The 18,785-nt window shown below is 39.1% G+C and overlaps 1 protein-coding gene across 2 annotated transcripts in view; it reads left to right on the forward strand.

The window, feature by feature from the left end:
- The first annotated feature begins 1,352 nt into the window (after positions 1 to 1,352).
- Positions 1,353 to 18,785, forward strand: part of AKAP9 (A-kinase anchoring protein 9) — a 177,546-nt gene continuing 160,113 nt past the window's right edge. For both annotated transcript variants that reach the window (XM_030822060.1, XM_030822061.1), the window contains exon 1: positions 1,353 to 1,627. In XM_030822060.1, coding sequence (XP_030677920.1) covers positions 1,580 to 1,627 — 48 coding nt within the window. In that variant the 5' untranslated portion in view covers positions 1,353 to 1,579. The remainder of the gene's footprint in view (positions 1,628 to 18,785) is intronic.

Raw genomic sequence — 18,785 nt, forward strand, 5'->3', positions numbered from 1 at the left:
TGTGGTAGACTTAAGGTCTTTAGTCTCTCCTTTTTTGTTTTTTAACCTCAATTTTTCACTTAACAACACTTCTACGCTTGAACTCATTTTAGCCTATTTTTTGTTCACAACTGCTAGTTTTTCAGTCCAACCTACCTCAAAGCAACGGAGAAACATGATAAACCTGAGTAATCAACCAGAGACATTAAAATGTGTAGTTCACTCCAGGAATGGATGTGAGCATTGGAGGGTAGGGAGAAGAACACAAAGGATTGAGGGAGCACATGTAGGGGAAACAAGGAAAGATAGTAATGCTAAATTTACAAACACTGCTCAATTCAATCCGAAAAGCGTTTATCGAGTGCAGAGTTCTGTGCTGGTCATTTTAGTAAAGCCAAGATGAGCAAGACTCATGATGAGTCTCTGTCATCAAGGAGCTGGGGGTATGAGCTGAACTAAGACGCACACAAATTATTAAAATATGGTGCAGGGTACTTAAAGGAAGTCCAAGGAGAAATAAAGCTGACATTATTCAGGACGTTCTGATATGTCAGGGCAGTCACATATATTAACAACCCTTCCAAAAATTCCAGGTAGGCTCAGGGAGGATAGATAGGTAACTTGTCATTAAAGCTAGAAAGTTAGTGTAGTCTAGCATTGTCCCTAACCGAGGTTCTAAAGCTCAGGCTCCTTTCAGAACACTACTGTTAAAGGGAAGCCCGAAGGAGTGGGGGGAGGGGACTAAGTTTTGACTGGATGTGTCACGGTTGCCGTGGAGGGAACAGGAGGTCAGAAAAGCCATTTGGAGGCGGCGTGTGCGATGGGACTGGAAGGATGAACCGGAGATTGAGTGGGAACCAGCGGAGGAAAGAGGGAGGGACTTTTCAGGCTAAGGAAGTAATAAGAGCAATTAGCTGCTCTCATAATTCCTTTAGTCAAGCAGTTAATGTAGGTAGAAAAAACCTGGCGTCCGCCCCCCGACCACCCCCCACCCCCGGAACTTTTCCGTTGGAGCTTTTAGGTGTTCGCCAATTTCACCATTAGATGTGTTAGTTTTGTAACTTGAAGGAAAAAAAAACAAACTCATGTTTTAATAGCACTGGATTCCTCGGACGGAGGGTGGAGGTCCGGCCAGGAGCCTCTGGCACACTCCGTCTCTCCTACCCCTCAGCTCGGCCACCACCTGGGAGCCGTTGATGTGCGGGAAGTGCGCTCCCTACGGCGGGATCCTCGCCGGTCGGAGGCAGGTCCCATGCCTGGCAAGGGCTGACCCCTGAGGGCTGGACCGGGGCGGGACCCCAGGCGCACCTGCCCGCGAGGCGGCTGCGCGGACAGACGTTCCAGCCCCTCCCGCCTCGCCGTGTGTTTACGTGGAGACGAAGATGGCGGCGGCGGCGGCGGTGACGGCGCTTCCCGTGCGGCTGAGGACGATCCGCCAGTGAGCGCGGAGACTGCTTCCACTTCGGGCGGGGGAGCGCCGGACTGGCTCGGCTCTCTGAGCCGCGGAGCTTGCCGTCCCACCTCCCTCCAAACCGAGCTTTCCTTTCTATCCCCGACCACCCCTCAACCCCCGTTTTCCCCTGCTTTCCTTGCAGAGGCCATGGAGGACGAGGAGAGACAGAAGAAGCTGGAGGCCGGCAAAGCCAAGGTAGGAGAGCCCGAGGCAACCGGGCCTGCGGTGGGAGGCGGTGGCTAGCACGGGGTGGGAGGGGGCCTGGGAAGCGGAGTTCGCCGCAGCCCCAGTGCACTGCCCGAGAGGGAGGTGCTGCAGGGTCTCAGGGTCTGCATCTCTCCTCGCCCACCTCCTTTCCCCTTTTTCCAAATGGGGGACAAAGCCTTGTGCTAGCTGATAATACTTCCGTGAGGATTGAATATTGTGGCTCCTTTCTCGTGAATGTCCAAATAAAACTCCCCTTTTACTGTATTGCTGTAAACTAGTGTTTAGTTGCTTCTAAACCTCCGACCTTTCATTTTTTTAAGGAGTTTTCTGGGTGGTGCAGGCATTGTGCTTTCCAGGGTGGGGATTTAGAGCTTTTCTTTATTGGGTTGGGGATTTGTGCGCTGATCATCAGCTTGTCTGCCTTAGGTGGCACGCTGGCACTCTTGGGTGTGTGTGATTGGCCTGTGACAGCTGTCTCAGCAGTGGCTTGTGTGTGCCACAAGTGCCAGCTGTGAACTTGGCTTTAGGGGCGTTTTTAGAAGCGTGTCTTTGTATGTTTGTACTTGAAGGTCTTTGTCATGGCATGCGCTTTTGTGTCGTATGGAATGTTAATGCAGTCTGTGAGTGGAATTTCTGGGGACCGAAAGGTTCCATATGCCAACACCTATAGAATTCCTGCTTTAAATAATTTAGTTGTTATATATCTCTCTGGCGAATTCTGATTGTGCGTGTGTGTATGTGTGTGTACGTGTACGGAAGAGCCTGTAAAGCAAACAATACAATACACAGTTATACACAGGCATCGTTCATTGGGCTTCATGAGAAATTTAACATATACAGAATATAAGCTGCGTAGCATATTTCTTTTAAAAATTACATATTTGAGCATATATTTTGTCTGGACTCAAAAGCCCCCTTCCTCCCGTCAATGAAATCTTCTTTTATAGATTATATTCTTTTTAGAGATAATTGTTAGCAATCATACTTGGACAAAAAATTGTATTACAGGTAACCGTTTTTCCTCTCTTCCTTTCTCTTCTCCGCACATAAACAAAGGAAACCAGGTTAGTGATTTATTATCAATGAAGGGCCATACCGCAGAGATGCAGTGATAGAAGCTCAATACAAGTTTGTTAAATGAATATATATGTAAAAACTAGCTTCATATTTCTAAAATATAGTTGACTTTCCTATAAGCTCCCTCTATTTAAGATCAAGGTTTAAATGCTTGTATATAGCCAGGTAAATTTTTACTTTCGAATCTATAAATGGTGGGAAAGGGCAATCAGGGTATCTTTAGAAGCCCAAAGCTTACACTTGTGCAATATGAGGGGCTGAGCAAGCTCTATGCATCTAAGGAAGTAGTGGAGGTGAAGTGTGTGCCCCTCCAGAAGCATTGAAGATCTGATTAGATGTCTTATTTGTCTGTTACCTCACTATTTTTATTGCCTGCCCCCAGAAATATCTTTCCTAAATATATGTGAAGCAGTCCTACAAAACATGGTTTACTTTGGACATACACATTTCATAATAGAGGATTTAATTTAAATTGTTTGCAGTTGTAGTTGATTTGGCAAAATACAATTCTAGTTTCTTTGTGTGTTTCTTTGTCTTTCAAAATTCTACGTATGGGGTAAAAACCTGTTTAAGGTGAATTTTTGTTGTAAAAGAGTATCTTCTTTTAGAATTTAGCCCTTTTTCCAGTAAGATATAAATATATGAGACTTGTAAGGCAAGGTATGTTTGCTGCAACATTAGCTATACAATATAAAAATGCTGACATTGGGAGCCTGGGGTGAGAGGATCGCTTGACACCAGGAGTTCAAGACCAACCTGGGCAACATAGTGAGATTATACAAAAAATTAAAAAAAAAATAGCAGAGCGTGGTGGTGTGTGCCTGTATGTAGTCCTAGCTACTCGGGAGTCTGAGGTGGGAGGATCACTTGAGCCCAGGAGTTCGAGGCTGCAGTGAGCTATCATCATGTCACTGCACTCCAGCCTGGGCAACAGAATGAGATCCTGTTTCAAAAAACAAACAAACAAAAACCCTGAAAATAACTTTTAAAGACAACATGAAGAGAATCATTTTCTAAGTTATATAAATATAATGGAATATTTTAAAGCCATTACGATTATGAAGACTGATAGGAATATGAAAAATAGTGTGAAAAGGGCATTATCAAAAATAGTATCTACATTATTTCATTTGTATAAACGTGTGCTTTCAGATTAGAACTGAAAAACTCTGGATTATAATGTCATTCAGCAAACCTATATTGAACCCCTATTTTATACCTAGAGGTGGTGACAGTGTCTTCTCTCAAGTTGCTCACTGTTTAGTGGGAGAGACAGACTCTGGGTGATAAGTACAAAGAGGGATGAGCTGCAGTAGGATTTGGGGGATTTTTTCCACATATTGTTAAAGTGTTTTAAATGCTACTATCTCATTTTATAGAATCACTAAGAAAGCTCTTACTATTGATATTAATGCACCATAATATAATGCCTTTCAAATAGTAGTTATTCATACATATTTGCTTAACGAATGAGCAGAATGATTAATGAGTCATTAATAAGTGTTACTTTGCTAGCATGGTTGTAATTTAATAACAGTAATCTAGAATTCTCTTAATGTGAAATCCATATTGCTGGCATCAGAAACAACTTTAAATGATCATTTTCCAAAGTTTATCTGAGACTTCATTATCCAAGTGTCTCATTTGTTCCCTGGACTGAAGTATTGTATTTGATAATCTAGTTTCACAAACCACAACTTACAAATCTTTTTGGGGGTAATTTGTTGGTAAACAGTTCCATTGAAAAATTCCCTTTCTGTATCTAAACCTTATAAATGATCACTTTTTAAATAGTTTGTCATGTATGCAGTATAATGTATAGTATACTGTATAAAATGTTTTATACTACCCCAAATCTGTAATAATGGGTTAATAAATTATGGTATGTAAAATAATTCTACAAAGGCTTTTTGAGTGCGGAAAATGCCCACAAATAATGCCAGGTTAAAAAGAAAAAAGTTACCAGGAAAAGGTATATGTACATATTTAAATATGAAGACACCTGAAAAAAAGCACCAAGATGTAAATCGTGGCTATCTCTGGGTGGTGGCTTACAGGCAATTTTAATTTTCTTTATACTTTTAGTATTTTCCAAATTCTTGATACAATATATCTCTTTTATGACCAGAAAAGAATGTTCAAATGCCTTTTTTTTTTTTTTTTTTTGAGACAGCCTGTCTCCCAGGCTAGAGTGCAGTGGCAGGATCTTGGCTCACTGCAGCCTCCACCTCCCAGGTTCAAGTGATTCTCCTGCCTCAGCCTCCCAAGTAGCTGGGATTGCAGGCCCATGCCACCACGCCTGGCTAATTTTTGTATTTTTAGTAGAGATGGGGTTTCACCATGTTGGCCAGGCTGGTCTCGAACTCCTGCCCTCAAGTGATATGCCCGCCTCGACCTCCCAAAGTGCTGGGATTACAGGCATGAGCTGCTGCACTCAGCCTCAAATGCCATTTTTAAAAAAATATAAAGGCTTATCAAATACATTATATTAAACATATATTATAGTGTATGACCATTATCCAGAACAGGAAAATGAGGCACAGAATAATTAGGTTTCCTATTTTAGCATAGGCCTGGAATTGTAATTGTTCAGTGCAGAGTGTATTATATAGTTGGGATTATATCGTTAGACATTTTATAGATCTCCTTTCTGTTTTTGTTGTTCTTATTCTTTCCTTTGCTGTTAGTTCCTATTGCTGTGGGCACACTCTTACTCCTCATCTGCCTCTTTTTCTAATTTGCTGTTTTAGGTTTGCTACAACTAAGGAACCCAGAACTGAGGTTGATAGAATACTATGTAAAAAGAAAAAAAAACAACAACAAAGACCTTAGGTGGGGTGTGATGGCTCACACCTGTAATCCCAATACTTTGGGAGGCTGAGGTGGGAGGATCGCTTGAGCCCAGAGGTTCTAGATCAGCCTGGGCAATGTAGTGAAACCCTATCTCTAAAAAGAAAAAAGTATAAAAAACAAAACCAGTGGAGTGCAGTGGCTCACACCTGTAATCCGAGCACTTTAGGAGGCTGAGGTGGGTGGATCATCTGAGGTCAGGAGTTTGAGACCAGCCTGGCCAACATGGTAAAACCCCGTCTCTACTAAAAAATACAGAAAAATTAGTCAGGCCTAGTGGCGGGTACTAATCCCAGCTACTGGGGAGGTGGAGGCAGGAAAATCACTTGAACCTAGGAGGTGGAGATTGCAGTGAACCGACATTGTGCCACTGCACTCCAGCCTGGGTGACAGAGCAAGACTCTGTCTCAAAAAACAAAACAAAACAAAAACAAACAGGCCAGTGGAGCCTGCCCAGTGGGCTTTAGGGCAATTTAGTTTTTCTGCTGCTTGTTGGTTGTTTTGGTTTACTGTTGGGTCCTCAGCTGTTTCCTCAGTATTGATGTTGCAAGAAGCATGACCCTGGGAGATGTAAGACATTACTGCATTATGTATTAAGTAAGTATTTTCAGAGCTGGGCTACCTCCCTCTACAGTGTTTTGACGGGGATGGCACTACATAGGTTGTCCTTGTGTTGAACCAAACTATTTTAACTCCACTTTAAATGACTTCATTTTTTTCCAAGTATAATTATTCATGTCACTTTAAGGAAGTATTGTAATTTAAGTGAACAGAATTAAATAGAGGACAGTTGTATATTTAATATAAAATTATTACTCTTGTAAATTTGCAGTAGGTATACTTTTTAAAGTTATTAAGTATTTTATATAATGGGCATTATTTGCTGAATAATTGTAAAAAACTATTGCCTGTTATATTCAGTAATTTGTAATTACATGACTTTTGTTTAACAAGCATTTTCAGTGTGAAGAGTAGTTCCAATTATGTACAAAAAAAAGGATGGTGCTCCATGCAAGCTGTATATTGATTATTGATAGCAGGACTTTTCAGTTACTGTTTCCACTGTGATAGCCAAAGCTAGTTGTGCTGTAAAACTGTTCTTTACATGTTCCAGATACTTTGTTCCACAGCTAAGAAAGTGTTTTCCCTTCCTGTTTTAAGCATTCTAGTTTTTCATACTTACATGTGGCAGAGCTTACTTAGCATTCAGAGTAGATGCAGCAGTTTGAAACCTTCATCAACATTTATTGCAGCAATGGTGCACTGCCTGTGACTTAAAACTAATTCATGACCTTCAGGCTTTTTTTTTTTTTTTTTTTTTGAGACGAGGTCTTGCTCTGTTGTCCAGGCTGGAGTGGCAGCCTGCCTCGACCTCCTGAGCTCAAGTGATCCTCCTGCCTCAACCTCCTGAGCACCTGGGACTACAGATGTGCACCACCACACCTGGCTAATTGTTAAAATTTTTTTGTAGAGATGGGATTTCACCATGTTGCCCAGGCTGGTCTTGAACTCTTGGGCTCAAGTGATCCTCCTGCCTTAACCTCCCAAAGTGCCGGGATTATAGGGGTGACCCACTGCACCCAGCTTAGGCTTTGTCGGAATGAAGCAAAACATGGTGTTTAGAGAGAGAATGTGGAGGAAGGAATGTGATGCCCTGTCAGTGAAACTGAAAGTTGAATGATAGCTCATGGAAAGAGGAAGTGAAAAAGATAGGATACATTCAAGTGATTGAAATATGACAAGAATGGAACAAAAATTTTTTCAAACAAAAACATCTCTTATTTTATAAATAAAAAGGTTCTTAGTAAAAGCTAAACTATTACTACAAAGTATATATTATAGGCTACTAAATATTGAAATGTAAGTGAATTTCCTCTAATATAGCTAGAAAAGGTTATGGTAAATTGTTAATAAGGGACATTATATTCATTTCTTAGTAAGATTCCACTAAAATTAAGATTAGTCACTTTGTAATTGTTTAACATCCATTTAAAAACTTTAATTTGGAAAAGCTACAGAATTTTTCAAAACTTATTTATAAAAGTGGTTTGGTGTCTGGTGAAACTTATTTATAAAAGTGGTTTGGTGTCTGGTGTGTGTGTGTGTGTGTGTGTGTGTGTGTGTGTGCTGGAGAGAGGGAGAAAGAGAATTTATAATGCTATCTGGCCTGGTAGAAATGGCACTAGGACTTTGGAGACATTTATTTGTTCATTTGTTCAACCAACATTTTTGAACGCCTACAACTGCAGCTATGAACTTTTACTTAGCAAGCATTTTTTTTTTTTCCTCGAGACGGAGTCTTGCTCTGCCACCCAGGCTGGAGTGCAATGGCGCGATCTCGGCTCACTGCAACCTCTGCCTCCCAGGTTCTAGCTGTTCTTCTGCCTCAGCCTCCCCAGTAGCTGGGACTACAGGCACCTGCCACCACACCCGGCTAGTTTTTGTATTTTTAGTAGACACAGGGTTTCACCATATTGGCCAGGCTGGTCTCAAACTCCTGACCTTGTGATCCGTCCACCTTGGCCTCCCAAAGTGCTGGGATTACAGGTGTGAGCAACCGCACCTGGCCGCAAACATTTATTTAAATGATCACAAATTCTGTGCCTTATTGTCTGTTGGAATAATCTTATGATGTGTATCTCAAGAGATGTTTTGAAGGATAAATGAAATAATGGTTGGGAGCTTTTTGAGTTCTCTAGGTGCTAAATATAAAGAAGCTATAATTATTTTTTTAATTGAGGTGAAACTCATAAGAAAAATTAACCATCTTAAAGTGAACAGTTCAGTGGCTTAACACAATGTTATGCAACTACCACTTCTATCTACTTCCCAAACATTTTTTCATTTCAAAATATAACCCTGTGCCCATTAAGCAGATATTCTTCATTGCTTCTTCCCTCTAGCCACTAACAATCACCAACGCACTCTCTGGATTTACCAGTTCTAGATATTTCATATAAATGGAATCATATGTGACCCTTTGTGTCTGGCTTCTTTCACTTAGTATGTTTTCAAGGTTTATCCATTTTGCTGCATATATCAGTACTTCATTCCTTTTTATGGCTGAATAATATTCCATTGTATGTATATACCATAATTTGTTTGTCCATTGATAGGCATTTGGGTTGTTTCTATCTTTTGGCTATTGTGAATAGTGCTGCTATGAACATTTGTATGGATGTATTTGAGTACCTGTTTTCATTTCTCTTGGGTATATACCTAGTAGTAGAACTGAGCAAGGTCATATGGTAGTTATATTTCAACTTTTTGAGGAACTGCCAAACTGTTTCATAGTGACTGTACCATTTTACCTTCCCATCAGCAACATATAGGACATTCCAATTTTCCCATAACCTCATTAACACTTGCGTTTTCTGGTTTTTTGTTTGTTTTGTTTTTTGTTTTTTTTATACTCATCCTTGTGGGTATTAAGTGATTTCTAATTGTGGTTTTGGTTTGTATTTTCGTAATGAATAATGATGTTGAGTATCATCTTTTAATGGGCTTTTTGGCCACTTGTAGATTTTTTTTTTTTTTTTTTTTGAGACGGAGTTTTGCTCTTGTCGCCCAGGCTTGAGTACAATGGTGCAACCTCAGCTCACTGCAACCTCCACCTCCTGGGTTCAAGTGATTCTCCTGCCTCAGCCTCCCCAGTAGCTGGGATTACAGGCACCCACCACCACGCCCGATTAATTTTTTTGTATTTTTAGCAGAGATGGGGTTTCACCATGTTGGCCAGGCTGGTCTTGAACTCCTCACCTCAGGTGATCTGCCCACCTCAGCTTCCCAAAGTGCTGGGATTACAGACCTGAGCCACTGCGCCCAGCCCATTTGTAGATCTTCTTTAGAGAAATGTCTATTAATATCCCTTGCCCATTTTTTAATTGGGTTGTTACCAACTTCTTTTATCTCATATTAATTTTATATATATATATATATATATAAAACATATATATATATCCTTTCTGTATAAGTGGAGAGAGAGAGAGAGCGTGTGCACTCAAGCGCCAGAGAGGAATGGGTAGAAATACATATCCCCGGTGGGATTATCTTCCATATATATTTTTTTTAGGCTTTTTGGGCTTTGCCAAAATTTAAATTGTTGCTTCCTTTGAATAATAGGTTCTTGGTGAGTTGATAAGAGCATGATGCTGAAGTTTGATTTCTTTGTTGGCCAGTGAGTCATTCCATTCCATGACCAGCTGTTTTACAAGTGCATGCAGTTGGTTAAAGGGGCATCTGTTGGATTTTTGGCTTGATCATTGCCAGTCCATTTACACTGTGAAAAAAAAGTAACCTAGTGTTCAAAAATGAAAAGACCTGTCATTTTAGTATGTGAACATGGCGGGTCTGTAGCTACTTCAGTATGAGATGTCTTTGTTGTCATATTGACACCCCTTTTACTTTTTGTCTTAGTCATCACCAAAATGTAACGTACAACACTTAGTGCCCTTCTAGGTACACTGCATAAAGTTTTGGTTGATTCGTGCATGGGTTTAACAGTATTCAAAAGTGTTCAATATTCAGAGTATTCAAAAATTTAACATTATTTCAGGAGTAGTTTTGCTTAGGTTCCTTGTTTAAATTTATGGATTCTTTTGTAGTATGTAAAATTCCTTTTTCCTCCTTGTTCATTAACAATGTAGTGTTTGTTTTCAGTTACCATCAGAGTTAAGATTCTTATTGTGGTTTACTGTTATCTGAGATTTTTGTGTGGTCTGAAAGTTTCTCTGTAAAAATCTAAGGGTTTTTCCCCCTTTTAAGAAATAATTTCTTAAAGCCCCCAAGATTATTGTTTTGATGATTCAGAACTATAATCAACTTTACTATACAAAGTCCTAATCTGTAAAGATTGATTTCATAGGTTCTCTGATTTACAGATCTCTGAAAAACTAATAGGATATAAAATCTAGATTCTCTCTCCTATTAGTACTGAACACACTACAAAATTCCTTGTTGTTTACTAGGATTGCTCATTGTGGGCTCTGTGATTAGGCTGTATTTATTCCTCGAGGGTCTCACTTTTTTTTTTTTTTTTTTTTTTTTTTTTTTTTTTTTTTTTTTGAGACAGAGTCTTGCTCTGTCACCCAGGCTGGAGTGCGGTGGCGCGATCTCGGCTCACTGCAAGCTCTGCCTCCCGAGTTCACGCCATTCTCCTGCCTCAGCCTCCCCAGCAGCTGGGACCACAGGTGTACGCTGCCACGCCTGGCTAATTTTTTTGTATTTTTAGTAGAGACGGGGTTTCACTGTGTTAGCCAGTATGGTCTCAATCTCCTGACCTCGTGATCCTCCCGCCTCGGCCTCCCAAAGTGCTGGGATTACAGGCGTGAGCCACCGCGTCCGGGCTAGGGTCTCACTTTTATTCAAGTTAGTATTGCCTTATTGTTTCCCCAGAGAAGATAGTGACAGGGATCAATTATAACTAAAATAGTAGTTCTCCATGTGTATCATAGATCAAATTTTGTGTGTGAAGGAGACCTTGTGGGGATTGCAGTGGGCATGGGGCAGAGATCTCAGTTAATTCTTATGCCATTTATATCCTCTACTCCATTTCTTGAGAGCCAAATAAATTAGTAGATCTTCTTCTAAATGGCAAGGTATTAGAAAATATGTTAAAACTGCATTAGGAAATATCTACTAGGAGTTTATATATGAAATAATGAGTTTTGGCTGAAAGTTACAGAAACTCTTCTATTCATATACAACTTAAAAATACTGGAAATACTTTTGGTGTGAAATTTTTTATATTTGCCAAAATAATATTTAATTTTAATTTGTATAAATTCCTTTCACAATGAAAATTCATATCTGAGCATTTCTAATGACTCAACAAGAGAACTCTCACTTTTCCACTTTAAACAACCATTAGTAATTTTTATAATAAAGTTTGAGAAAAAGAAAAGATAATTTGAGGGTTTTTTTTAGTGGAGAAGAATATGTAATTTTTTAATAAATTCAAAGGGTGAAATAAGGTAGGCAATTTTAATAGGCCTCAGGATTTTAATTGTATGGCAGGAGAGTCTGTCTACTTTTTTTCTAGGATTTGTACTTAAATTTTTTTAATGTTCTAAGCTTTCTCTTCTTTCTCTATCTCACTCTCTTTCTATCTTCTTTTTTTTTCCTTTTTTTTCTTTTCTTTGATTTTTGAGACAGGATCTCATTCTGTTGCCCCGGCTGGAGTGTGGTGGCATGATCACAGCTCATTGCAACCTCGACCTCCTGAATTCAATTGATCCTCTCACTTCAGCCTCCCAAGTTGCGGGGCTACGGGGGCTCACCACCATGCCTGGCTAATTTTTAAATTTTTTGTAGAGACAGGGTTTTGCCATGTTGCCCAGGCTGGTCTTGAACTCCTGGGCTCAAGCGGTTCTCCCACCTTGGCCTCCCAGTGTGCTGGGATTATAGGTGTGAGCCACCACGCCCAGCCAGTTTTCTCTTTTCTGTCTCATGTATCATCATATTTTCTAGACTCAGTAGTTTAGTTCGTACCTATTAATATATTCAGAAAGCATCTTGATTGAAAGATCCTTTGAATTATTCTGTGATTATTTTCCTTTATTCTATATACTCATAACCACATGCTACTTTTTAAATTAAAAATTTGTCTCACACGCTTGCAGTGAGCCAAGATCATACCACTGCACTCCAGCCTGGGCAACAGAGTGAGACTCCGTCTCAAAAAATAAAAATAAAAATAAAAAAATTTGTCTCCCACTTAACCTTTTTCTTTCTATTCTAATATTGCAGTCCAATAAAATCAGGCCCACATCCCCTCATCTATCTAGTTCCCTTGCCTCTATTCATCTCTGGTTCATCCTATATATTGTCACTGCGTTCATCTTAAAACACCCTTTTCATTTTGTTAATCCTCTACTCCATTCTTTTCAGTCTTTCAGATCAAATCCTAGATAACTTAATATTTACTTGAGCCTCTACTTTATGCAAGTCAGTGGGAATTCAGAGATAGTCACAAGCTTGCCTCTGATACTTGCACATTCGAGTAGAGTAGAAAGTCAATCACGATATAGTGAGTATTCAGAGTGAACTACAGGGAGCTATTTATTTACTCATTCAGTAAATATGATTGAGCACTTACTACTTGCTAGGCACTTTGCTAAGATGATAGGATATGAAAGACATGGACTCTGCCGAGCATAAGCATTGTTTAGTTAGTAGGCAGACACATAAAGAGATAATTATAAATACACAATGGGTAATATAATTCTGGGTCCATGAAAAACACAGAAGAGGGATATCTGATTCTATCTTGGCAGTTAGGGAAGGCTTTCTGGATGGATAAACACTGAATTAAGCCTTAAAGAATGGGGAGGAACTGCCCAGGTGAGAAGGGAGTGGAAGGTGAGTAGAAGCTTCCAGAAGAATGAGACAAAATGGAAAAAGCACAGAGATGTGGAACCGTTTGACTTGTTTTGGGGAAGGTGTTGTATTACCTACCTTGTTTGGTATTATTGGAGTATAAAGCTATTAGCAAGATGTGGCAAGAAATGAGACTACAGGCTAGGGCTCCATCTTGAAAATCCTTGAATCTATGTTAAGGAGATTGAATTATATCGTGTAGATTGTGGGGATCTATTATTGAGGGGTATTTTTGTGTTTTATATATTTTTTAGAGGCAGAGTCTCACTCTTTCACCCAGGCTGGAGTGCAGTGGCGTGATCATAGATCATTGCAGACTTGAACTCCCAGGCTCAAGCAATCCTCCTGCCTCAGCCTCCTGACTGAGGACTACATGAGCCACCCCACCTGGCTTATTGATGAGTGTTTAAGCTGGGGAATAATGGTTAGCTAGATTTGCATTTTAGATAGATGTATTTGACAGCTGTGTAGAGGATAGGTTGAGGAGGATAAAACCATTTACGAGGCTGTTGAAAGGACAAATGACAGACAGTGAGGCAGGAACAGAGGGGATACATCAGTAAATATTTAGAAGGTAAAATCAGCAGAACTTGGTGACTGGCTGGATCTGAAAGGTAAAGGATAGTGAGCATGAAGAGAAGGTTTCTGTTACTACTAAGAAAAATGTGGTCAAGGTTTCGGTTGTTGACCTAGGCAAGATTGTGAAATCAGTTTTGTACATTTTTTATTAGAAGTTCCTTATTAGACATCTAAATGGAATTTTTCAAAGATTTTGAATTGATAATTTTAGTGGTTACGAGGTTGGACTGGACCAGACCGTCTAGGCTCAAATCCTGACTGCCATTTCCTAGTTTTTTGACGTCAGGAATTTACGTAACCTCTCTTTTCCTCTGTTCCTCCTCTGGAAAATGAGAACGATAGTAGTACCTGCCTTGGTACTTGGGGTAGTTGTGAGGATTCACTAATAAGTCTAAAACATTGAGAACACTGTCAGTCTATAAGAAGTGTTCGAGAAGTGCCAGTCATTATCATCAATTGTCATTCTGGAGCATAGAGGATTAAGCTATATAGCAGAAAATGGGATTGGAGAACTAGGGATCAGATAATGAGGAGCCACATATGACATTTAAAATGGTGTGGATGTTATCCTAACAGTAGTGGAAAACTGTTAAAGAATGTGTGTTTGTCATTGTTAACTTCTAATGTTACTTCTTTACCCCCTGCCCACACACACACACACACACACACACACACACATCTCATCTTAAGATAGGTATGCTGCCACCAGGTGGCAGTTATATGTTATTGCTGTACAAATGAAGTAAAAACCATTGTGTTTCTTTTTTAATATAAAATATTTACTTGATTAAAATAGCCAACTGTAAGCAGTCTAATTCTAGTAGGGCTCTTTTGTTCCAAAACAGAACAAAACTAGTTAAGTGAAGGAGAGAAAAGAGAGGGTTATTGTAAAGATGTGGAGATTTCAGAGGAAGGTCAGTGTATAGCTGGGCCTCGTGGAAACTGAAAAGCCATTGGAAACTGGTGCCATTCTCTCCATCATTTTTTTCTCTCACTTTCACAATGTGTTATATTCCTCTGTTTGTAGATCAGCTTCCTTGTCTACATATCAGTTTGCACATGACCAAAATTATGGGATGAGTCTCCAAATCTGTTCTATCCAGTGGAATTGTTTCCTACTAAATATACCCTTATTTATTTATTTTGAGACAGGGTCTCACTCTGTCACTTAGGCTGGAGTGCAGTGGCATGATCATTACTCACTTCAGCCTCAACCTCCTGGGTTCAAGTAATCCTCCCACCTCAGCCTCCAAGTAACTGGGACTACAGGTACACACCACCATGCCCAATTATTTTTTATAGCGGCAGGGTCTTACTATGTTGCATGGGTTGGTCCTGGACTCAAGTGATCCTCCCACCTCAGCCTCCTGAAGTGCTGGGGTTATGGGCGCAAGCCACTGTGCCCAGCCCCAGTAAATATACTTTAAAAAGAAAGAAGGGGAAAATAAAAATTATATAAATCATAGAAACACATCTACTCGTACAGTAATCATCTAGCCTAGAGGCTCCCAAATTTTGCTGCATATAGGAAACACCTGGGAAGCTTTACAATTTTTTTGATGCCTACATTACATCCCATACCAAAATCAGAAAATCTGGGGTGTCAGGCCTCACTATTTTTTGTAAAGATCCCCAGTGAGCAATAAACTTTAGGACCCACTAACATAGCCACTTCACTTGATTCTACAATACTGTGATTATGTATCACGACCTCTTCTAAGCCAGCTACTTTACTTGGTGTGGAACTGAAGGAATAGGGATGATTCAATGCCAGAAGGAAAATTGACTGTGTTGAATACAAAGAGAAGTGTTTTATAGTCTGTAACATGTTTTGTAGGTTGATTATGTAAATTGTACTTTATAGATGATTTTAGGAGTATCTGTAGATTGATATGATTATTGCATGACGCGCTCATTTTAGAATCCTTTGTATAAGATGAATCTCCTCGTGTTATCTTTCTGGATAGCTTCTTACCTTCTTGTTCCCTAATTCTAAGAGAAGAATCTAACTGACCTTTCTTTCCTTATCAAACTTAGGGTGGGAGGAGAGGCAGGGGTGTCATGGATGGGAGAAACTATGACCACTGACCAGTTCCCTCAGAAAGAAGTTCTACATACTTTAAAAATACTTAAATGTTTCTTCTAAAAAAGAATATATGTAAAATGTATGTATAAAGACTGATGATAAAAAGAACACCTCTGTACCTATCACGCTGCTGAAGAAGCATACACATACGAATATATCTGAAACCTTTCCTCATCTAATCCCAACCCCTCACCACTTGAGGTACCTATAGTTCTAAATTTATTTCCTTGCTTTTCTATACCACATATATATACACATACAACATACTAGTTTTCCTGTGCTTGAACTTAATGGTATCATATGAAGTCATCAGTGATTTGCCTTTTGTTCAGTATCATGTAGCGCATGTTCACATCTGCATAGTATTCCATTATAGGAATTTACATCAGTATCCATTGTGAGGTCAGTAAGTATTTGGGTTGTTTCCAGTTTTTGCTATTATAAATACTGCCACTGAGTGGTGCGATCTCGGCTCTCTGCAACCTCTGCCTCCCGGGTTCAAGTGATTCTCCTGCCTCAGCCTCCCGAGTGGCTGGGATTGCAGGCACCTGCCAGCATGCTCGGCTAATTTTTGTATTTTTGGTAGAAACGGGGTTTCACTGTGTTGGCCAGGCTGGTCTCGAACTCCTGACCTCAGATGATCCGCCCACCTCAGCCTCCCAAAGTCCTGGGATTGCAGGTGTGAGCCACTGCACCCAACCGCCTTGAATTTATTTCTAAGTTTACTTTTTATTTTCAAAAAATTATTATATATTTCCTCATTTTCCATAAGAAAATTTTAGTAATGTTTCCTCATCAATAAACACAAAAAAAGAGTCTTCACTATGCTATTTTCACTATCAACTTTAATTCAGTAATAAGCAAATCTTTGTTAAAAGTAGAGATGGAGGCCGGGCGCAGTGGCTCATGCCTGTGGTCCCGGCACTTTGGGAGGCCGAGGCAGGTGGATCATGAGGTCAGGAGATCGAGACCATCCTGGCTAGCACGGTGAAACCCCATCTCTACTAAAAATGCAAAAAGTTAGCCGGGTGTGGTGGTGGGTGCCTGTGGTCCCGGCTGCTCGGGAGGCTTGAGGCAGGAGAATGGCATGGACCCAGGGGGCGGAGCTTGCAGTGGGCCGAAATTGCACCACTGCACTCCAGCCTGGGCAACAGAGTGAGACTCCGTCTCAAAAAAAAAAAAAAAAAAAAAAAAAAAGTAGAGATGGGATTTCTAGCCTCCTAAATTAATTTAGCCTCCCAAATGCCAGACAAACAATCTAACATAAAATTTACCTTGAATAAGATATATGATATTGATTCTGAGCTGCTTTGTATTTTTTCTAACTTTGGCATCTGTATCTTGGTGCTTTCTGTGGACTGATAGAGTTTTAGAACCGAAGGAGTATGCATTGTACTTCAGCGCTAACTTTCTTCTTCATTACTTTCTGTGGATATAGACGCATATTTTTTTGTAGAACATTAACCCAGATTGCTAATAGCTTCATGTTGTGGCATTCTTCCACACAGTCCAGATTGATTTAAGGAAAAGCAGAAATGGAAGTCAAAGTGTGTTATAAATTGAGACTGAAAAACATGCTCTAACAAAATAGATTTAATTTCTTACACTGTGAATAGCCATTGTATTGTTTTGTTTCTGATAAATCAGTTGTTTTGGACTCCTATTTTTGAACTGTTAAAAAATGTTGATGCTTTTTGTGGATAAAAGTAGTGCCTCTCTTTACACAACTGATGGGGTTTTAAAAAGTATGTAAGTTGCCTTTTTTGTTAAACTTATTTTAAATGCTTTAGTATTTAAAGGGTATATGTTTTTAATTAATCTGCATATTTAAAAACTTTTTGTAACGCGAATAACTACTTCCTGATTTACATCTCAATATATTCTCCTTTCATTTGCCCAATTTAAAAAATATGTGGTCTCTATTGTTGCTGTTTACTAATAGTTTTAGATCCCAATGTGTATTAGAATTATAGCTACAAAAAGTTGCAAGTAAAATTTAGCAATTTCCTATTGAAACAGGATCTCATTATTATGTTTTTAAATGTGTAGAATTAACACTTTAAATAGGTGTGAAAATTGTAAAGGAATATATATGGCAACTATTTTCTGTACATTAATGTCTGAACATTATACTTGTTTTTCATAATAAAAAAGACATTTTGGAACAAAATTTGCTGAGTTTAGCATAAAAGCATCTTTGAATTATTTCTGAGTTTCCTAAAATATGCAACATTTTAATCTTAGCATATCTAATCCTATGTGCTGTTCTATAAGAGGTACACTGGACTTCTAATCACTATATTTAGTAGAATAATGGTATCACAAAGGAACAAGAATTCCAAACTTATAGTTTGAAATGTATCATAAACAACCCTTTCATATTTTAACTTAGTAGTTTTGTATAGCTATTTAACACAGATGAGTACAGTTAGCTTTATATATATTATCCTCTGAGTCTTATCTATGACAATGTGTATTTAGATTAAATATGTTCCTCCTGTAACTAAAGTTGTATCTTTGCAAAGGAGGAAAGTTCATTTCAGCAGACACAAATTCTTTAAAAGATTTGGGCTATAAACTAACACTTCAAATTTTGTAATAATCAATATACTTTTATCAAGAATGAAATTATTTCATGCTTAATTACCCTCCTTATTTTGTTTCCATAATAAAACTATTTTCAGAAAAAAAAATACTGCCACTGTGCTGTTTTTTTCTGTTCTGATGTACAGCACATGCCAAGGGTTTAGAGATATGCAGAGATCATGATCCCAAGGTCCGTCAGTCCTTGGGGAGTAGTGACTACATTCAGGAATGGAGTAAGAAGAGGGAGTGAAGTCAAAAGCAAACTGATATTCATGTGTTTATTACATGCCTGATTTCATCACATAAATGATCTCTGACAGATGTCCATGGGAGCTGATGATGGATACCTGATGTCCATCAACATGGACCGCTATACTGACCAGATGCAGCAGTTCTTTTATAGTAAATATTTCCACAAAAATATATCCATATAAAAGGGAATAATGTATAATGTAGGTTTATAAATGAGTTAACCTCAGATGGTAAACTGGCATGCATTTTATGCTGTTGAGAGAGTGTCTATTTGTTACAAATATACCTAGCTTTGGGCATTCTCCTTTACATAAACTGTGCAGTGTTATTTGTTATTTT

The sequence above is a fragment of the Nomascus leucogenys genome, chromosome 11 (assembly GCF_006542625.1).
Source record: "Nomascus leucogenys isolate Asia chromosome 11, Asia_NLE_v1, whole genome shotgun sequence".
Classification (NCBI taxonomy): Eukaryota; Metazoa; Chordata; class Mammalia; order Primates; family Hylobatidae; genus Nomascus; species Nomascus leucogenys.